The sequence below is a fragment of the Phalacrocorax carbo genome, chromosome 4 (genome assembly GCF_963921805.1).
Source record: "Phalacrocorax carbo chromosome 4, bPhaCar2.1, whole genome shotgun sequence".
Lineage (NCBI taxonomy): Eukaryota > Metazoa > Chordata > Aves > Suliformes > Phalacrocoracidae > Phalacrocorax > Phalacrocorax carbo.
The window spans coordinates 15,365,847-15,388,392 of record NC_087516.1 but is presented as its reverse complement, the minus strand read 5'-3'; the positions used below and the strand labels follow the sequence as shown (position 1 = coordinate 15,388,392).

Sequence of the window (22,546 nt, the reverse complement as noted above, 5' to 3'; positions counted from 1 at the left end):
CATTGCTCTCTACAACTACCTGAAAGGAGGCTGTAGCTAGGTCGGGGTCAGTCTCTTCTCCCAGGTTACTAGAGATAGGACCAGAGGAAATGGCTTCAAGCTGTGCCAGGGGAGGTTTAGACTGGATATTAGGAAAAATTTCTTTACTGAGAGAGTGGTCGGGCATTGGAACAGGCTGCCCAGGGAGGTGGTGGAGTCACCATCCCTGGAGGCATTCAAAAAACGTGTAGACCTGGCACTTCAGGGCATGATTCAGGAGACATGGTGGTGTTGGGTTGACAGTTGGCCTTGATGATCTTAGAGGTCTTTTCCAACCTTAATGATTCTATTCTATGATTCTATAACTTAAGTTTAAAAAAATCCAACTTTTTTCCTTCTGAATTTACTTTTACAGGGTCCACATTAAATGTGGAGAATTTGTCAGTGAAGAGGTCACCATCTCCTACACCATACACAGCATGCAAAAGTAAATCAAAGCATTCACTTGTAAAACAGGAAATGCAATCTCTTACTCAACCCACTGATAAGGTAAAGAACGCTTCACCTCCTAAGGAGACAGGTTTTTAGAAAAAAGGACTATCACTATAGGGCACACACACCCCATAAGAACTGCTACTTACTGAAAACATTACCCGGAGAAGTTAAATATTCTGAAAGCTGTGGGTATTCAGCAGCCATAAAAACAGTCCCATGTGAGCTCTTGAAACCACAGATTAAAATGTACATGTCCTGTTTGGAAATTTGAATCAAATTAGACTTCTCAATATAGATGCATTACAGTTATTTTTATAAACTGTAATAAACTTGCTTAAAATGCAGATTAGATATCTATTTTCACTGGCTTTTGCTTCTGCCAGCTGTAGTTACTTTCTATACACTGATTATGCTATCTTAACATTAAGGATTTAGATAAATATGAATGGTACATTGGAGAATATGATCGCCATGAAGCAGAGAAGGCACTGTTACAGGAAAACACTGTAAGTACAATTTACCTCAAAACCTGGGGTGTAAACTCTTGGAGAAGATGTCTGTAGGCTGTCTATGATGGCTTACAAGTTTTTTTTTGTGAGCTAACGATACAATCCATAATTTAAATCTGTGTCATACAGGATGAGACATTCTTGGTTAGAGATTGTTCAAAGAAATCAAATGCTGAACCATATGTTTTAGTTGTCTATTATGGAAGAAGAGTATACAACATTAAAATACGTTTTCTGGAAGAGAGCCAACAGTATGCACTGGGAACAGGACTCAGAGGAGATGATGTAAGTAAAATCCCATCTGATGCTATAGTCTATTGCTTTTATGTCGTACTTCACAAGTTGATACTAAAGATTAGTTATAAACTCTCCCACATAACAAACTTCCTGTTTCATTAAAGTTTCTTTCACAATACTCTTATTTCAAGTATGTCTCAAAGTTTCAAGCAACTTCAAGATAATAATTTAAAACTTTATTTTACATACTATGCTCAAATTCAGATTTAAATTATGTGAAAATTTCCTAAGCACTTATAATACTTTTACCTACTCTAGGTAACACCTGCAAAGTAAAGGGAAAGAAAAGTCCTTCCCTTCTAGGTATACATATTAATTTAGCATATTTTTTGTCTTGTTATAATGTAAGATGATATTTTAAAAGATATACAACTCAACATATCTGACAGCATGACCTGTTGCTATTATTGCTGCATAGTGTCTCTTGTTGTCTGTCTCTCATATAGCAAAAAGGGGAATCAATATATTTTTAAAAAAAAAAAAAAAAGAGAAAATAGGACAAGGATGTCACGGATATTCAGAAGCAACTAAATCATGTGGGTTGCCACCAGTCTTTCAGATATGGTAAACTTCAATTAGAAAAATCCCTTTAGATTTGCAATGCTTTTTTACATAATTAAATTCAATTATATTAATTATAAAAGTCTAATTCTTATTCTACCTATACGGTTAAATAACAAACACTGTATCTGCATGTCTTTCACAGAAGGGAAAAAACAAAGTTAAAACTGAAAGTCTTCTCTACAAAGATGTGATACTCGCAAAAAAAAAAAAAAACACTGAAAAGAAACTTTAAAAATGCTCAAGCTAGGCATGAAATTCAGCATAAGGGAGGACCCTCTGCACAGCAAAAAAGCAAAGAAACAAAATACTCTGAGGGTTATTAGCTAAGTAAACGACAGACAAAAATCCAACTCAGGTGAAGTGGCACAGCCTCTGTAGCTGAATCTTCAATTATGTCATTTTCATGCATATCTACTTTCAAAACTTACCTTTTATACAGATAGACTTAAAATAAACTGAAGTCAAAACTGACCCAAGCTAACTTGATAAATTTGGCAGGTCCAAGACTTACATTTGGATTCTTATTAGAAAATGCAGGATAGGATTCATGACTTTTCAGAGATGCGGGGGAAGGTTTACTGGCAAGTTGTTCTTCAGGAACACGTTTAATATCAAGGAAAAAAAATCTCTCATAGTTCAAGCACACTGAAACAGTTTAGGAAGCAGGAAAGTATGGAGAACTGGAGAATGGAGAACTGTACTGCAGGTACCATCACTCTGGCATTGCTGTAGGGAACCATCAGTCTTCTATAAAATACCGTCTGCATTTCTGAACTGAAATTTAGTACTGAAAATGAGTTTTAGTATGATTTAGGAGAAAGCAAGTTTGGTTTTCCATGGTTCCTGCATTGTTAAGTCTTCCTGTAATGGCACTGATAAAAAAGAGACTCAGATTAGAACAATGACTAAAAAAAATTGAATGGAACTGAAATATGGTACACTACTACACTACAGGATAATGTGATAAGTGCAGAGTACACTACAGAATAGAGACATAAAACTGAATTTTCATCATTGTAACAGATTTAACAAGGTAACTAGAAAATTACCTGAACAGTACATGAACAATTTTTACTGAACAAAAAGGAAGAATAACATAATCCCTCCCATCTACCAAAATACATTACTTCATTGTATGTTCCAACTTGTGCGCAGAAAGCATGTATCTTAAACAGTGGGTCTGGACTGACAACAGTCAAATTGGAAAGTTACAATTCCAGAATAAGGATTTCAAGCATCTAGGTTAATAACCAACAGTATATCTAAGACTTGGCTCTACCAGGCCCAAATCTGTAATCAAGACACATTACCTTAAGCCTTGTTTCTTTTGAATTCAGAAACCCTCCCATAGATCAACTACAACAGAAAAGTTTCAGAACTGTTTTGCTAGTCAGCCATGTGTAGTAGCAGGGAGCCACAGAAGCGACAGCCTCCCACTTCTATTAATTATTCTCAGCAGTAAGCATGAAACCAAAATTAACACTGGCCTGGGCATTAAGCACACATGCAAAAATGAACAATCAATGGCATCAACCTTGCTCAGAAGAGCTACTCCCATCTCAGGCCCTCTGAAAGGATTCCCCAAAAATGCACTTTCTTCAAAACTGTCATCTCAACTTCTGTAGCTCACTTAAGCTTCTTATCTCAGGAGGGTGAAAACAATTTGTAAGACTGTAAATTACAGCAAAATTACTGCCAATAATTTTCCAATGCCTGTTAAAATGCTTTCCAGAGCACTCTGCATTGTCCCTCCATAGGGAAGCCCTTTGTTACACCACATTTTTTCATATGCAGTGCAGACAGACCACCTGCTTTATCAAGATTAACTGAATATTCCTTCTTCACCTGCTAAACAACAACAAACAGGTGCAGACTTATTACGTTTCTCCCCAGTTCTTCATTATATTCAAAGGTTCAGTCTTCCTGGTTTTCTGCAGCATGTTTTCACTTTGGGGTTAGTCTATTTCTGTCCATTTAAAAAAAAAATGCTTTTTCTTACACATAATGGATATTGTTTACCTCCACTTCAGCAAGGCTTTCAACACTGTCTCCCATAACATCCTCATAGGTAAGCTTAGGAACTGTAAATTAGATGAGTGGACAGTGAGGTGGATACAGAACAGGCTCAACAACAGAGCTCAGAGGGTCGTGATCAACAGGGCAGAGACTGGTCGGAGGCCTGTCACTAGCGGTGTTCCCCAGGGGTCTGTGCTGGGTCCAGTCCTGTTCAACGTATTCATCAGTGACCTGGACGAAGGGACAGAGTGTACCCTCAGCAAGTTCGCTGATGATACCAAGCTGGGAGGAGTGGCTGATACACCAGAAGGCTGTGCTGCCATCCAGCGAGACCTGGACAGGCTGGAGAGCTGGGCCCAGGGGAACCTCATGAAATTCAACAAGTGCAAGGTCCTGCACCTGGGGAGGAACAACCCCAGGCACCAGTACAGGCTGGGGGCTGAACTACTGGAAAGTGGCTCTGCTGAGAAGGCCCTGGGAGTGCTGGTGGGCAGCAAGCTGACCCTGAGCCAGCACTGTGCCCTTGTGGCCAAGAAGGCCAGTGGTATCCTGGGGTGCATTAAAAGGAGCGTGGCCAGCAGGTTGAGAGAGGTTATCCTCCCCCTCTGCTCTGCCCTAGTGAGACCACATCTGGAGTGCTGTGTCCAGTTCTGGGCCCCCCAGTTTAAGAAGGACAGGGAACTGCTTGAATAAGTCCAGTGGAGAGCTATAAAGACAATCATAGGACTGGAGCATCTCCCTTATGAGGAAAGGCTGAGAGACTTGGGTTTGTTCAGCCTGGAGAAGACTGAGGGGGGATTTCATCAATACTTATAAAAATCTAGAGTGGGTGTGAAGAGGATGGGCCAGGCTCTTTTCAGTGGTGCCCAATGACAGGCCAAGGGGCAATGGGCCCAAGTTGGAACACAGGAAGTTCCACCTCAATACGAAAATAAGCTGCTTTCCTGTGCGGGTGCCAGAGCAGCGGCACAGGCTGCCCAGGGAGGCTGTGGAGTCCCTTCCCTGGAGACATTCAAACCCTGCCTGGACGCGTTCCTGTGCCCCCTGCTCTGGGTGTGCCTGCTCAAGCAGGGGGGTTGGATGAGATGATCTCCAGAGGTCCCTTCCAACCCCTACCACTCTGTGATTCTGGGATTATTCAAGGTGTTCCCTATCGAATTGCAACTCTTGATTTTTCATATAGAGTTTGTAAGGTGTTAATACTTTGTAACATCAAAAAAGATTTTTAAGTAACAAATTTTTAATGTATTTAATTCAGCTTTCATGGGTGCATCATTAGCTCTCATATAGTCTTCTAAGACCATAAGGGGGGAAAAAAAAGCATTGATCATCATATTTCTGTTTTTAAAAATTGTTACTTCTATGTCAATGTGATGGTGATCAATGGCAAGCGACTGAAGTCCCATGCAGCTAAATTAGTATCAAGCTGTAATATAAAGAATACAAGCAGAGGAAGAAAAAAATCCAAACACTATTAGTAGAGGTATACCTCTTACTAGCAATTTAGCCACAGATGTTCACAGCTACATAAATAGGTCATATATTATATTGAGCCCACTAAAAGCCAAATCACATAGATCTCTAAGGACCAGATCTCCAAATGGGACATATGTGGAATTCAGGTATTTGCATTCAAAACTGCTGTGCTGAGCACCCTTTATTTGGCTGTTGCCTTCCCCCAATCCAGTCAGCTTTCAATATTAAAGATCCAGAGATACCTGTAAAGCTGCTTCATTTAAACAGTTCTTTTGAAGGAAATAAAAACATTGCTTACATTTAAAGCTGATCATGACACAAAATTTATGTATTTTTCTTATCACCTTTGCAAAACTAGATCTGCCAATGACAAAACATATGTTTGTAACATGTCTGCAGCATCAGGCTCAACTCACAATGCAATAACTAAGAATCAAAGGCACAAGTAGGCTACCCTTCAGCTTAGAGCCTGTTTTACACAGAAGCTTAGAGCACAGCCTGACGTGTATCTCTGGATCTTGCTGTCCTGGCCACAAAATGTTTTCTCCGTCCTCACCACTCCCTATCACTATTTGCAGGTACCTTTCATTTTCAAACCATTGATCATACAAGCCACATCAATTCAACTCAGTTCATTTCAAAGAGAGTCAAATGGATTAGCTCCACCTACCTTCATCAGCCATTAAACTGGCCTGACTCCCTAGAGTAGATGAGAGAGCACTTCCACAATGTCGTCCACTGACAGTGTTATGTCAAAAGTTACCACCAGGAAAATGGGCACAGCAAGCACCTGTCAGGGGATGTTAATCCCTTCAACTAAGAGATATGTTTACAAGGTAAAACATCTTGTCCACAGCTTAAATGACAGTTCAAGGAAAAACTGGTCTCATTCAGAATGTGTGACATGTAGTCCAGGGTCCTACCACCACCCCAGCACAATTCAAAACTATGCCTTTCACAAGCAATCCTTGAGACCCTATTCCTTTCTCCCCAGAACGGTCTGGAGACCAGCAGACAGGACATTCTTAAGATAGCAGAGATCTATTTGAGTCTCTTCATACAGTGAAGGGAAATGAACAATTCTGAAGTATTGAATTTTCTTCATCTTTACGTCTTTAGATGTCTTTACACCTAACAAAGTGTGGGTTCCCATTAAAAGGGCCAAGGATGTAAAGTTCTGGACCATCAGCACTCATCAGTATGATGTCTAAGTCAACTTCATGTTCTAGCAGCCATGAAGAGACTCAGAGGTTAACATTTTAAATCTCACTAACTCAAATAACAGTACAGAATGAAATAAAATAGGAAAAAAGATCTAAGTAACAGCTGAGGCATTCTTCCCTCATTACCAAAGAGCTACAGCTTAAAGGTACAGTGATGAATAAAGTGACATTAGCCAAGTTAAGCCAAGTTAAATTTCCAAAGCAGATGAACTATGACAATAAGACTTTTTAACTTTCCACCCAACAAAAGAACATTAGAAAACAGAAAAAGAACTGGTGCTGATAAAAATTTGATAATCTGAAACAGTTAGGATTACTTTACTTTGGTATGGCATGAAATAGAAAGCACAGTTTTGCCTAGATTTCTAGTAGCAATAGTGAACTTGAACGTAAGGCAAAACAGCAAAGTGGGACAAATGTATAAAAGTAAAAATTATAAAAACAAAACTTAAAAAATAGCACACTGGTTTTGAGATCAAATAATTTTCATCTTAAAATAATACAGGAACCATTACACCAAATCACAGATTTAATCAGATTCCCTTGTTATAAATTAGGTATGGATCAGGTGGAGATGACAGAGACTACCATGAGATATCATCACATATACACTGAATGGCCATGCTTACAATGAATGTGATATAACATAGATACAGGATAAGTATTAATATCACAGTAAGGTTGCATTATTCTGTACAGTTCTAGTGATTTAATACCAATGAATCCAAAGAATAGCTGAAGAGGAGAAACACTGGTGTGATGACAGTTTAGTGGCATGATGACATCTTACAAGTTACACACAGGGAAGAGAACTAGTTAAACTGAAGGACTGCTAACCATTGGAATGGTAGGATTAAGAGACTCCCACCAGGACAGATGAGGATAAATACCTTGGATAGCTTTCCATTGCTGCTTGATCAGTTCAGAAATATCGAACCACACCTTTATTATTTTAGGAACTGGCTTGGAGGATATCACTGTTTTGATACAGGAGAGAATGAGAATAAAAGCCTTCTGAGAACCTTCTTCCATACTTTAAAGGGATTTTGTAGCAATTTTCTCCATAAATTGAATGAGGAAATAAAAGGTACATTTAAAAAGGAAGAAAGTTACTGATAATTAAGTGTAACTTTTGACAGGGGAAAGTCATTACTGACTTATAGTTCCTTCAAAGATCTATCATCACTTCTACCATCACAAGCTTTTACAGGTGATACTGCATTCTCAGGCTTAGACATGTTCCCCGTTTGCCCTATGCAGCCAGCTGCCTTTTCCTACGCAAGACAGAGACACACAAAGGAATTTAAAGGACTAAATTCTGTTCCTTCTCCTTTTAGCTTCCATCTAATCTAATCTTAATTCTATGCAAAATATTGCCTATTTCTAATACTGTCATTTGCAACCCTTTTGTTATAGACAAAAACATCTGGTAGTTCAATTTTCAATCACTGATTACAATTTTTCTTTTTCCCCCCAGAAATTTAATTCTGTGAAAGAAATCATTGACTTCTACAAATATGTTCCCATCATACTCATTGACGGAAAGGATAAATCAGGAATCCAGAGAGAACAATGCTACCTTACACATCCATTCAAGTCACACAAAACATTTTTTCTGCCTTAATGTCACAGATTTGTTTGTATGGAGAACCATTATTTAAACGTCTCAAAAATCAGATAAGCCTTTGATTGAGGAGTTCCCCATAATATTAAGAAGCATTCTAAGCGCTCCACTAAAAAACTTCTCTCCAACTGAGAACACAGATCTACTCCATTTTTTTATTCTTGTAATCTGTTTTGAACTTTGAGGATACAGGTAAAGTACATGCCATTGTATTGATTCACAGAAAAGTGTTAAAAGATACTGACTCCTTATATCTTGACAATGAGCAATTTTCTTATCTTGCACTGTTCCTTCTAACAAATGATGAAAACCAAACTCCATCTTGCTTACCTAAACATCACTGAAGCTCAGTTAGTAGCAAAACCTAATAAAGCATACCACAGTCATATTAAAAAGTATTCTTGCTTTTAAAAATACACACGAAATGCTATTTATCTGGGCATTCACTGTTTGAGATTTTTCATTTGGTCTGCATATGTGTTTGCACAATAACAAGCTGTGCTCAGCAGCCACTGAAGTCAGCGGGTGTCAGCTGGTGCTCACAGGTATTCGCGGTAAATTTTATTACTTAACGAATACTTATCCTTTAGCTTAAGTAGCAGATACTTGTATTCCATATCTGAGTCTTCAACCACTTACATAGCAGGACCACTACGCAAACTGTCCCTTTGAATTCATAACGCGTGCAAATAGATAAAAATCATCAGCAGGAGCAGTGGATGTGCTTCAAACTCAGCAAGAAGACATGTTCTAGCATGTATCAAAGGCAACGAGAAGGTGATATTTTTCCAGCAAAAAAATATGGTAATATTTATTCATATACTTTCACTTCTGGAAGGCTTAACTATATTGATTATAAATATGAAAGGCAAACTTCAGTCTTTTTCTGCAAAGCATCCATAATCCTCATTTCTAAGCACACTCAGAAGTTTCACTAGGTAATCCGAATATACCAAGAAAGCAACCTCGGTTACTTTATCCTTGCAGAATAGGAACAAGAATAAAAACATTCAAGCCCAAAACATGACATTCCAACCCAATTTATGATGCAGTATGTAATAGCACAAACTCTCAAAAAAAAAATTTAGTTCTTTGTTATTTCCTTGCAACATTTTTCTTTCTCAATGCTGCATTAAAATGCAAGGAATGTTCATTATAATTATTTTTCCTCAAACCACTGCAACTGTTAAACTTGAAGGAAGTTATCCTGACGTGACATTACCTAACAATAAGGATAAAAATTAACAAAACAGAAGCTGCTACGTAGAGTTTGGCAGAGCTCATAAAAAGGAAGAGAGGCATGATGCAATCTGCTTTAAGAGTTTCATAGCCACCATACAATTTAACTTATAAAATATTTTCATGTTAAAACAAATATTTTCTAAATTAAACCCATGAAAAACACACAGCTTAACAATTCAGATAGCAGATTATGGCAGTGACATTCAAAGCTTTACAGATGCTTACTAGAGCAGTGAACTTGCTTACAAAAGACAAGCATTAGTAGTATACTTAAACAACCTAGAGTTTATAATGCTGAGCAGCAACACTTCCTTGCCCCCCCAGTACAGCTTTCATGCAGAATGTTCTTATTTTGCCAGTGACAACTCTTACAAAGCAAATTCAAAACTGTTTATTTAGTAGCTTCTACAGAAACAAAATTAATTCAAACAGTTACCTGGACTGAAGGAGTTAAAACAGAGGAAGAATTTTAACAATGTTTTTTCTTATGTTAACAACTTCAATATTTATTATATGTGATATGCCAGAATTTTAAAATGGAAGCTATTTTCACAATTGAAAATGAAAATAGTACTGTTAGGTCTGGCATCAAAGTATATGAAGTGAAAAAACCCTCTAGTGTACCCATCTAAAAAAATATAATTCCATTTCAATACAAAATGAGAACTGCCATTTCATTGTTATTGACAAAACAGACAAAAGGAAGCTTGTTCTATGGAACAGATTAGTCTGATACAAATGATACAAAAATGTTCCATGTGTACATGACGAAAAGGATCTGACTTAAAGCACCAGCTATCTGAAGGATTTTAACACTGTATTGCGAAATGACTGGAAATCTATGTTTTAACTGGTTTTGAAAATAAGCCTCAGTCAGATGTAGTTTTAAAATATTTACATTTCACTACAGATACGAGACATACTTTATCAAAACAATGTATAATCTGCTGGAGTACATGAAAAAATATTTCCAGCTTAAACTGTTTACAAAAATGCATCAACAGTGAAGAGTTAGGAACCACCAATTTTTTCAAGAGTAGTCCCAGTTCAAACACAGAACACACATCCAGCATTAGAGTCAGTATTGATTTTCTTATCTGTAAAAATGTAAGACGTTATTTTCATTGTAAATATGTGCTTCAATATAGTTCATTCTGTATGATTTTAAAATTATTTAAAATTGACAAGATGAAGGAAAACATCTATTGTTCATACACAGAAACATTAGACTTCAGTATCATCCATCCCTCCTCTTCACTAAAAACTTGAATTTTGGCCCTGATTTAGAAAAGCGTTTAAGCAACTGAGCAATGTCTACACTGCACTGAAGACAGTAGATACATGTTAGACATACATATGTAACTAGGCACACAATTGTATGAATTGAGACCTACAAAAAATATATTCTAACAGCGTCTAAATTCTTAAGAAGGATGAAAGATTACACTGAAAATCTGGTTCAACACTGACAATATAAAAGTTGTGCAACATGGTTTTTCATTTTGAAAAGTCTTCATGAAGTTCTCCCTGTAAATAAACATTAATGCACTAACTAGAGTTCTAAGCAAAAGCCCAATTCTGCAAATGTGTTTCTATCAGGCTATGGAGTTGGTGGTAGAGGGTTTCTGTTTGGCTATTACTTCCTTAGATTTTGGAACAGCCTTGAGACTACACAGATAAAAGCTTCTCTCTCCTATCCGTCCAAGCCTGATGATATGTCCAGCTCTGTCTGCTCAGAACAAAGATGGCACAGAAAGCTGACTGTGTTCTGCTCTTTCTCACATCTATGCAATACAGGCTAGGCAGAGACTAAATACTAAACAAAATTAATTTTTAGTGCTATCTGCCCTAGTAAGAGTAACTCTGCTCCCACAGATTCATTTACACCCTTGTATCTCCTGTGAAGTCAGCAGAAGTGTTTTTGTTTCACTGAAACAGAGTACTTGCGTTCAAGTATACTTTTTATGTATGATGCTTAATTTGCCACTAAAATCTATGGTGCACACTTGCTGCCTACAGAGGAACAAAGGTGGTTTTCACTACATGTGTGCTCGAGATCTGAAACACCATGCTGTAATAAAGCCAACTAAACCTGTTAAATTTACAAAGATCCCATCATCTAAGATTTTAATCCATACAGACCTAGCACAAACCAGTTACAGCACAGAATCCTAGCACAGAGAATGGTAACTAGAAAGATGCTTGCATAGCAAATCTTTTTCAAATTTCTCCTACAGAAAAGATTAAGATGACCTCCAACACAAATTTCAAACATGAGAGTGCAAAGTAGTGCTTAATCCTCACTATGAGCTTCCCTGTATCTCTATAATTCTGCTTGCCTTGCATGCTTTGCTAACAGTAGAGACCTTTTGGCAAAATAAAGCAGGTAGGTCATTATTACTTTCCAAACAAGTTAGTGGCATTGAAAGCACATCATTGAAACCACAAGGGAAACCCCACCTAGTCTTTCAATTAATGCTTTTTTGCTGGAAGAGAAAGAACATCCCAACCCTTGGTTGCCTCTATCAAGTGCCTCTGTCCATGACTTATCCATTCTTCTTGGTCCATATATACTCTTCCACAAAACCAACACTTAAACATACACTGAAGGGTTTCAGCTGGCGAAGTTTCCACCACCTGGTAGTTGCTTTTATGGGTCTTTTTTAGTTTCATTTTTAGCATACTCTGCTTTTTTGCTTCATTTCCTGTCTCAACATTTTGAAGAGTAAGACGCTTTCGATAACGTTTGACACCAAGACAACTACTTGTCCTTTCTGATAGAACTACTTTCAGGACTTGACCTTTATACTTGTTGATAGTCTTCATAACATTAATTATCTCTGGCGAGTCAACATCGGGATGGTTTAGTACCACAACTGGCTGGTTACGACGAGGGCATTTTATCAACTGATTCATTCTCAGAGGGACAAGACGAAGACGTCTTGCTGTCAACAGATACGACATGTCAGAACTTGAACTGGATTCTGACTCAGTTCTCTTTTTCCTCTTAGGAAGGTCCCTAAAGCTTGCTTGTTTCACCTTATTTTTGGGACTTAGCTGACTTTTTGAATAGGGTTTGCTTTGCTTACTTACATCACTGCTTTTCTGAAACGGTACACCAGTTTGTTTGCTATTATTTTTAACACTTGCCTCTCGCTTTAGTCTCTGCCTGAGTGATATACTTTGGGACTCAGCATTCAGTTCACTCTGATCAGGCAAACATGGCGAATTACTGCCAAGCGTCTCAGGAACACTGACAGGAACTGGGCGAGGCAGAAACATTTCATTGCAATACACAGAAGGAGCTGATGTTTCACTCCTGTTTTCTATTCCATTTGATTTTTGACTACTAGTAGCATTCAGCACTCTCAGCATTGTCCCTTTGGGGATAAACACAGGAGTAGCAACATGGGAATTTTTAGTTACCCTGCTTTTAGATGTTCTTCCAAATGTAAGAAACTGGTCGTCTCTGTGTTCTTCATTACTACTCACGCTGCTTCCACCATGCACTTGAGGCAAAGACGCAGACTGTTCCACGTCAGTGTCAGGAACAACTCTCTCACACGTTGCTGAATTTTCTTGAGGGAAAAGCACCTTTTTACTAGAAGCTTGACATCTCAAAGGCATGGATTTCATGTTAGATTCAGCAGCAGACATAAGCTGAGCAATCTTTCTACACAGCAATGTTGCTGACTTCTTATTGCATGTTGTGTCATCCCATCTGACACCCTCTGGAACATTTTCAGCCCCAGAGCTAAGAGAAAATACAGATGAAATAACAGGTCCCTCAAAAGGGTTGCCTTTATTTTCCATCTTCTGTAGTTCTAATGATTCCAGAAGAAGATTGTTCTGTTGGCTCATGCTTTCAGCTCTCTTTACTTTGCTGAAGCCAAAAGTCATGTCCTTGCAAGGTGGAGTTTTAGTGACATGAAAGTTTTTTCCTGCTTCAGAAGATGTAACAGATTTTTTATCAAAACCCTTACCAGCTACATGTGTTTCTGTAGAGCTGACTGGCAGACTCCTACATTCTTTGTCATCCCTCTTCAGAGGCAATGTATCCTTTTGTTTAAGGACTGCAGAAGAGGAATTTTTGCCCTCCTGAGCAGCCTCTACTGAAATGTTCTTGGAACTTTTCTCTTCAGAAACAGCAGCATATTTTGGAGTGGGTATATCTACAGCTTCTTCATAACAATACAAGCCATAATGTAAGTTATTTTTTCCATCTACTTCCCACCTTGAGGATTTAAGATCACTTTTTATTTCAGTACTATTCACAACTAGAGATGGAGAACAAAGTTCTATAACACCTGAATGGACATCAATACCTTTCACCCAATGAATGCATAACTTTGATGTGTCTTCCCTCTGTATAGATACAGAGTTACAGTCTGAGAGTTGAGAATCAGAGAAACAAAGACATTCAGGATTCTTGTCATATGTACTATCCAAATTAAGCTGGTTACTAACACTGGATAATTTGTCTACATTCACTTCCATGGTTAGTAACTCATTTTGAGATACCGATGATGTTTTTCTTCCTTCTGCAGATCGTTCTATACCTTGATTCTCTAGTTCCTCTTCAGCACCGTTCACAGGTTTGTAAGTTGCTTCTTTCGTAGGAATTAGTTTGAGAACCAGCTGTTGTGCTCCATTCACTATTTTAATCTCTACTATCTGAGCTAAACAATTAGAAGGAACTACAAGTTCAGACGGTGCAATTACTGTTAAAGGCATCCCAGGTTGTAAAGGCTCCATTTTTGGAGAGTAAACCTCAACTTCAACACTCTGATTCTCACATATGATTACTTCAGATGGCTCCAATATTGTTTTATTCTGGACTGATGCTGTGCTTACACTACAATCTGCATCATGAGATGAACAGACTGTTTTAGTTACTTTATCTGGAATCTCACAAACCATATTTGAAGACAAATTTGAAAGTTCATTCTGAAAAGGAATTTTATCATGTTTCTGCTTTTCAAATAAAGTGTTTTGACTCGGCTTCTTTTGTTTGTGGTTTATGATAGGATTTGACAGCCGTTTTGTGGGTGTTTCATGTACTCTTCTCGTATGTTTTACTATATAGTCATGTCTAACAGCACCATATTCACAGTATTCACACTGATATGGAAAAGTTCCAGTGTGTTTCACCAAATGTCTCTGGAATTCTCCTTTGGTGTATGATATGTAACTACAGTAGGAACATATAAATTTAATTTCTTCATGTTGACCTACATGCTTTTTGTACTGCAAAGGATCCTTTGTTGAAAATCTACATTTATCACAGTAGTATTTACCTGGCAGAAAGTTTTTAACTTTAAATGTTTTCTGGGTTTTACCTGGGGATTTTTTTTCAGGTGTTTCAAAGTCTATAGTATTGGCACCCTCAGGAACAAAATGGGAAGCTGGTGGTGTAATATGACTGCACTTCTTGCAGATGAAATTCTTCTCTTCAGTCCACCCAAGCTTCTTATGCTTTTCTATATCTTGCATTGCAATTTTCTGAACTCTTCTGCATTTTATACAGCTTATCAGTGACAACTTATTCTCAGCCTCAGTCCCTTGGTAACAGCACTTTTGGTCACCATCCCCTTTTGATGGATTTGTTTTATCCTCAGAAGATTGCTTTGGGGATGTAGTTAAGGAATTATTTTTATCATTAACTTGGCCAGGGTACAATCTTGGTAAAATTTCCCTCATTTTTTTCAACTGCATTTCAGGAGACGTGACTCTGCACCAGTTTTGTCAAATACAGCAGCATGAGACAGAATGTTTTCTTGGTATTAGTCTTGTGTATGCTGCTTATCAATCAATCATTCAGGCCAACAATCTGCAGAATATATACTTTGGAAGAAATGGTGCTCAGGGAACTGCATCCATATTATATTCCATGCTCTTAATTTTATTCCATCAACTTGCAGCACTAAAGAATAAAAAGCAGAAGATTAAGTCAGTTACAATTCACTGATCATTGAAATATAATGAACTGATAATTGAACTATTAGTGGACTACAGCTGAATTACAGAGTGCAAGTCTATTGTTAAAATACCACTGACAGGATTCTGCTCATACAATCATTAACTCTAAGCAAAACATACTAGATCAAATAATCCTTTAACATTTGCTCTTACTCAAAATGTTCATGAATTCATAAAAGTATCTGCTATGCATCAAAACCTAAAGAGTTCATGCTGTTTTATTCCATGTCATGAAAAATTTTACATTTAAGAAATGGATTTATAAATCTAACAAGACAGTCACTTGGTACCAGAACTGAGCAGCAGAATATTATTTCAGTTCATATACAGCTCTTAACTCAGGAAAAGATATTATGAAACACTGCAGGTACCACTCATTTGTAAATCCCAGGAGGAAAAAGAAAAACAGCTACAATGGTTACTAAAAACACGCAACTATGAGTTGTATTTAAATATAAGGATTTTTAAGTTAGCATGGAAATTCCTGAAGTACAGAAGGAAGTTCTTTTCTAACCAGTGCCAATGTTTCAGATCCTAACAGTCTGGAACACTAAATTACACCTTGCTATGGATTATACTTCACATGTTCTCAATGTAACGAAGTGAAAACAATCTGTGGCTGCAAAACAAATTACTTTCGCTTCTATTAGTATCACAGCGTAATCACGTCTACATATGTGGACAAGCATATAAATAATTCACTCCATCCTGATAATACACAATATGTCAATGAAGCAAAATAAACAATGCAACAGAAGGCAGAGAAAGAGTAATATCAGTGTAAAACCACCACATTAACTTCCACAGCATATTTGGCCCCACAGGTTCCAGCACTCACTATTTTCCATACTTAACATGAACAAGACTTCAGCATTTAAGCTTTTGCCAAGACTACGAGACCCATTATTTGGCAAAAAAACAAAACAACTAAATTAGTCTTTTGAGACATACATAAAACAAAATAAAGTCCAAAGCTAACAGCAACAAGTAAAATCTACTCAACATCTTTCTTATTCAGACATTCTGACTTACAGACATACCGTTGCACAGATCTGCATTCATGTACAGACCCTATAGCATGAGGCTATTTCTAGATTCCTTTAGATTTCAATACATTCTACAGAAGGCTTCTGCTTCTGAAATACAGTTCCCCTCCAAATGTATCTACAAGGAGCAGTGCCTGATTCAGGCTCCAAAAGCACAGCACTACAATCACCTATAATAATAAGCATCCTATAAGAATAATCCTACACGAATGAGGAAAACTTTGCACTATGGTACATCTCCACAATGGCTTGACAGAGGCATCTGACCCAGAATGGGTTTTTTGCATCTCCCTATGCTCCATCTGCCAATATCCCTAACTGCTATAGGAAAGCTGCCCTGAAGATGGGGCTTTGCAAAGAGCAACAACAGTAAAAATCAGTTAGAAAACTGGTTAGGGACAACATAATGGCCTTTTCGCTCTTTAGCAGATGGATGGCTGCACACCTGTAAAACTCCTCAGTAGGGTACTTCTTCAGACTGTAGTAATCTCATCTCATTGCAATGCAGACAGCTGTACATCCCATGTGAAAAACCTCTACATCCTGATGTGAAAAACCTCTACATCCTGATGTGAAAAACCTCTACATCCTGATGTGAAAAACCTCTACATCCTGATGTGAAAAACCAATCAATGGCAGCCCCCAGGAAGGAGGAAAATATACATGATTACTGTATCATGATCTGAAGATTATTTTTTTTTAAGCAATTCTAATGTTGGTAACATTATGCCCTTTATTATCCAGATTCTAAAGAGGAAAGGAAAACAAATGTTTCTGGCAGTCTCAGATGGACCATTCTTCCCCTGCCAGTATCAATTCTTGGACTGAAGATAAATCTTTTTGGCACACAAGTGCGATGGTAAGCCTATGTTCAAGAGATCCACCGTTTTATTTCAGGAGAGATAATAAGAAGTCTTGATAAGATCAAGATCCAGACTAAAGATGTTTTGAAGATTTCTGTGCAGCTTTAAGAAAGAAGTAAAATTGCATTTGAAAGAAAATGATTAAGCTAGATCAATATTTCCCTTTTTTTGCTGTTAACAGCTATCCATTGATACTGAAACTGAACTCCATATGAACTGACCAAAATATAAACATAGAGCATTCTAGGCCATCAACATCCTTGACCACAAAAAACAGTAAAGACAGAGGGTTTTCTTATATTTTGTAGCACTGTAAACTTCACCTTATGGGACAACATGAAAAAGGATCCACCACTTCTAAAGAACAAGGAAGTACAAAAAACACTGTCAAACACTTTAAGAACACTTCAATTTACCAGTTAGATCCAGGCTGCTCAGTCCAAGAGGACACTAGAAAAATTTAATAGAGTTAATTCAAAGAACAGCCTAGTAATCCTGCTAAACTTTCCTAATTCAAATAGCTTTATATATGAAAGTAAAAACAAATAGGTACATAGCCCCCAAACCAAGCTTTCATTCAGACCTGTGACAAATACCACGTTGCTAGAATCCAGGTTTTGAATGTTGTTAGAGTTACTGTGACTGCATTTCAGATGTGCGGTAGGGTTGATTCTAGCCAGCAGCCAAGCAACCACACAACTGCTCACTGGCTCCCAGCCCTCCCTGAGCAGGAAGGGGAGTGAACTGGAGAAAAAGAGTAAAGCTTATGGAGACAGGGAGGTGATGCAAAGGAAATCACTTCCCACCTTCCACAAGCAGACCAAAGTCTGGCCAGTGTCCAAGCAACAGCCGTCTTGGAGACCAACCCCCCTCACCCCTTCTTCTTCCTCTACTTCCAGTTTTCATTGCTGAGCATGAGGTTATATGGTATAGACCAGTTCTGGTCAGCTGTCTCAGCAGTATGTCTTCCCAGTCTTTTGCCCACCCCATGCCTACTCGCTGCAGTGGAGGCAGAGAGGGGGGAAATAGAAAACCTTGACATGGTGCAAACACCAGTCAGTAACAGGCAAAACACTGGTGTATTATCAGCCACAGATCCAAAACACAGCACTGTACAGGCTGCTATGAAGAAATTTAACTCCATCCCAGACAGACTCAGTACAAGCTAAAAAAGAACAAATAACCAGGTGGTAATGCTGAAGTGACACCACTGTCTCCCTAGCTATTTTTTCATCAGTCTTTCCTGAACACTGAATAGTTAACAAGAAAAGTTTTGATGCAAACAGTTCCACTTCATCATTATTTTCGATAAAACAAGCCCAAAAGGACATTGTAACTTCGTTCCTGTATTTAAAAAAAAATATGCTTTTTCATTCTTGTATTAAAAAGTTATTTGCTTTTTCTGGTTACTTCAGAAAAAATTAGATCATCAATGTACACAGAGAGGCGGTACAATCCAGCATCCATTCACTCCATACTGGGGGGGGAGGGTGAGCAGGGAGGAATGCCCCTGAAGATTGGTTTTGATATTTACAGGGTTTGCAGAGACATGCTTCAGAAGATTTAATTAAAAGATACATACTCGATTTTTCAAGCTACCATCAAATGCAGATCACACAGACCCATCTAAAGATATCATTAAAGGAAGACCTGAAAGTCTACATGGAGTCTGAACGACAAACACAAGAACAGGATAGAAGAAGAATGGAGTAAGAGGCACTGGGAGTGTTAAAATCAATTCCAGTCACTGTCTTTACAGGAATGGCTTCAGAGAAAGATTGTGAAAATAAGGCACCTGAATCATGAGAAATTAAGAAATTTGAGGCCCTAGTAGTTCTAAAAAAAAATGGAAGCAAAAACTTAGAGGCACATGGAAAAAGGACAACAGAAGGAAGACAAACCAAACTTTCTGATTCATTCCCTCTACCAAACACCTGCAATTCAGTGACAATAAAAGTGTGGCATTTAATAAGAGGAAATATTCCTGCCTTTTACACAACAGTAGATCTTGAACCTCGCTGCTCAAGACACAGAGATCAACAGAGCTGCAGGAGTCAAAAAGCATTCCAAACAGTGGATATCACATGTACATAACGGTTAAAAACCAAAGACCAATTAAAAACAAGAAGAATAGGAAGAAACATTCTCTGCAGCCTGACTATGCCGAATTCATCCAGTGCAAGTTTTTTTTCCACTGAAAGTCACATACAGTTTTTCCATCAACATGAATAAGGAACATCAGTGCAAAGAATTAAAAAGAGCAAAGACCACACACAGGTTTTCAGAACTTACTTTTATTACAAAACATAGTTATTTCACTCTACAGGAAAAAAAATTAATCACATTCAAAGTTTTTAATACTTATGCAAAACACCAATTAAATCACTATTTTTTGACTGCAGAGGTGAAAAATTGCCCAATTTATTGACATTTATTGGCACTATATTGGTCAGGTACATACATGGACTACACAGCATTCTACTGAAATGGATTTCTGCTTCTCTGTGGCTCTAGGACTGAGGCCTAGCTTTATTTGTCTCTGAAAGATACACATTTCTGACATATCATTCAATTGCTCTGTGGCCTTCTTACAAGAATCTAAGCGAGGCATTCTCAAATAACTACTGTATCAAAAGTAGTACTTTAGAGAGTGCTCAAGAGATGTTTATACAGTTGTTTATCATTACATGTATGATCAACTGATAAATTTACGCTGCACATTTCAACATTTCACACAATTTACAACTGTTTTCAAAATCTCTCTGTTTGTCCAAAGCACACTGACTAGTATTTAGCATTACCTTACTCTAAGCTTTAAGGCCTGTAAGCAATAAAGCAAGGGAGTATGGCACTGAAGAAAATAGGAGAGGCGGGAGGAGAGTCCTGTTAAAAGTACATATGTCTCTGTGGCCAGTTCTCAAAACACTCATGTAGATACAAATATTAATTTCTACACATCTAATTTTTGCTAAAATTAGCTACATACTATCTGTATGAGCAAGAAAAGGGCCTGGACTATAACCACTTACTGTAGTAACAATGCAGAACAGAATGCTAGCAATCTCATGTAAAATACCATTAGTCTTCTTAATAAGAAAACCCAACATTTTTATTAGATGTATATTTCAGGGCATTTCGCCTACATCTATGGTAACACGGTATCATTTACTTAGAAGACATCCAAGTCATTTTATAAGACTAAATTATCTTAAGTGTCCAATGTAATCCTCTAATGATAGACTCTCTTGCAACAAAATTTAATGAGATATTTATTTAAGCTAATCCTATGCCCAAACAGAACTCTCTAAATAATAGTTCTCTAAAGAACACAACTTACAAATACAGGGTGCTCTATTTTGCTCAATAATACAGTTACTAACCCGAAAGCTTCCTTTCTTCAGGAACAAGACCAAGATGACAAAGCTGGACAACAGCTTCATAGTCCAGTCGAGTCTAAAGCAGCCTGATGGCGTCCACGAGACAGCAGCACTCGTCAGCCAACACCAAAAAAATCCCATCTTTTGGGGCATCCAGCCCACCCACGCACAAGTGCTGCCGCCTCTCCAGGGAAGGGAGCCGCCCCCCGCTCGGGGCCCGTCTCCGAGGTCGAGCCCCGCCGCTGCCGGGCGGGCGGCGGACGCTCCGCAGGCCGGGCAGACCTCCTCCCGCCGCCACCGCCGCCGCCAGGGAGGCGGCTCCGCCCGCGCCGCCGCCGGCCGCCAGGGGGCAGCACCGCGCCGGCCGCCGGGCCGCAGCCCGCGCTCGCCGCTGGGACCCCCCGGCCCCCCCGCGGGGGCGGCAGGGCAGGGCGGCGAGCAGGCGAGAGCCGCGACGCCGGGCCGGCTGGCGCAGGCCGGGGTACCTTACCTGGCTCCGAGGAGGCCGAGGAGACAAAAAAGGGACTGCCTCCCTCCGGGACAGACCCCGCCGGTGGCCGCCACCGCTCCCCTTGTCTCCAGAAGCACAGGAAACACAGCGCCGATCCTCCTCCAGGCCGAACCCGCAGCTCCCGCCCTCCCGCTCCGCCCCGAGGTACTTACCCCGGCGAGGGCGAGGGCGAGCCCCCCGTCGCCACCGCCTCAGCACGGCCCGCCGCGGCGACGGAACTGACCTCAGCGACCGCTGCGGCGGCGCGCCGTCCCATTGGCCAGAGCCGCGCGGCCGCTCCCGCCGGCGGCGCCGTGTAGAGCTCTACTGAGGCGCCCCGGGCGCGGCGGCTGCGCAGGCGCGCTGCGCGCCCCGGCCCAGCGTGGGGCCCCGCGGGGAGGGCCCCGGCGCTGCGGTGGCGCCTCGGGGAGCCGCGGGGAGCGCAGGCCGCACCCGCGTGGGGTCCTGCCACCCATGCGGGAGCCAGTACCGCGCGGGGACGCAGTGCCAGCCGTGGGGGAAGAGGCCGTTCTGGTGCTGAAACACCTGCAAGATGGCAGGCGAGGAGGTGCGCCAACTGGTTGCTGCCAGCTGGCTGTCCCTCAGGGATTCTGACAGGCCAACAGGCTGAAGGAAGAGCTCTTATTCCTAGCAACCTCTCCACATTCCCTCTGATACCACCATGCTTTATAGTGTGTGGCGTAGGCACACATTTCACAGGGGTTGCTCAGTTAGGTAGCATGATGACATAGTAGTTGCATATTTTCAGATGCTTCCTGTAAAATACAAGTTTCTCCTTAAATAAACTGTTCTTAGTCAAATCTGAAGGGAGAGAAAAGGATTTTAACTGCCAGCGTCTTGGCCTCTGAAAGTACCATTAACATCACTGCAGTATCTAACACTCTGCTTGAAAAGCAAACCTTTTTTAACATAAGACCCAAAGTTTTCACAGATGGCATCTTAAAAATGGAGCTTTTTGGTACATGACTTCAAAGTTAGACTATATTTTGCTGATGGTTACGTTAGCATGGATTCTGTGTGGTAATAGGAACCACAAGTAAGTTACATCTTCTGTACTGTAATGATTGGAAACAGGGCTTGACCTATCCTTACCATTTTCTAGACATGAGCATACATCTTCAGGGATCTCAGATTTTGGGATAGGCTCTTTGGGTCAGAGAAAAGGCAAGGGAAAGCTAAAGCTATCGGACAGGGAACTCTGGGCAAAAAGAATCCTCTCAACTATGAATTTTTTAGTACCAAAATGAGATGTTGCCCTTGGGATCTGTTACATCTTTTGATCAGCAGTGTACAAAAACACTGTTAACGGTGGAGTTTGGAACATTGCAGTTTTCTGAACATTCTT

At 39.6% G+C, this 22,546-nt stretch overlaps 2 protein-coding genes across 4 annotated transcripts in view; one reads left to right on the top strand and one right to left on the bottom strand.

Annotated features, from left to right (window-relative positions):
- The window catches only part of CLNK (cytokine dependent hematopoietic cell linker), a 118,032-nt gene extending 109,479 nt beyond the window's left edge, over positions 1-8,553 (top strand). Inside the window, exons 12-15 of the mRNA XM_064450784.1 lie at positions 395-528; positions 903-980; positions 1,113-1,268; positions 8,037-8,553. Of these exons, the coding sequence (XP_064306854.1) occupies positions 395-528; positions 903-980; positions 1,113-1,268; positions 8,037-8,183 (515 nt within the window). The 3' untranslated portion in view covers positions 8,184-8,553. The remainder of the gene's footprint in view (positions 1-394; positions 529-902; positions 981-1,112; positions 1,269-8,036) is intronic.
- A 1,247-nt stretch (positions 8,554-9,800) lies between these two features.
- On the bottom strand, positions 9,801-21,514 carry ZNF518B (zinc finger protein 518B). Of its 3 annotated transcripts, none has more exons than XM_064449141.1 (2): positions 21,354-21,514; positions 9,801-15,348 (listed from the first exon to the last, which is right to left on the bottom strand). In XM_064449141.1, exon 2 carries the CDS (start codon positions 15,138-15,140, stop codon positions 11,898-11,900), a length of 3,243 nt encoding a protein of 1,080 aa, XP_064305211.1. In that variant the 5' UTR covers positions 15,141-15,348; positions 21,354-21,514; the 3' UTR covers positions 9,801-11,897. The 3 variants fall into 3 exon arrangements, with proteins under 3 accessions (XP_064305211.1, XP_064305212.1, XP_064305213.1); XM_064449142.1 differs by lacking the exon at positions 21,354-21,514 and adding an exon at positions 21,181-21,270; XM_064449143.1 differs by lacking the exon at positions 21,354-21,514 and adding an exon at positions 20,694-21,002.
- Between the last annotated feature and the right edge of the window lie 1,032 nt (positions 21,515-22,546).

Bases quoted from the DNA above. Each gene is read 5' to 3' on its own strand.
- ZNF518B (XM_064449141.1), bottom strand. From the start codon at position 15,140: ATGCAGTTGAAAAAAATGAGGGAAATTTTACCAAGATTGTACCCTGGC.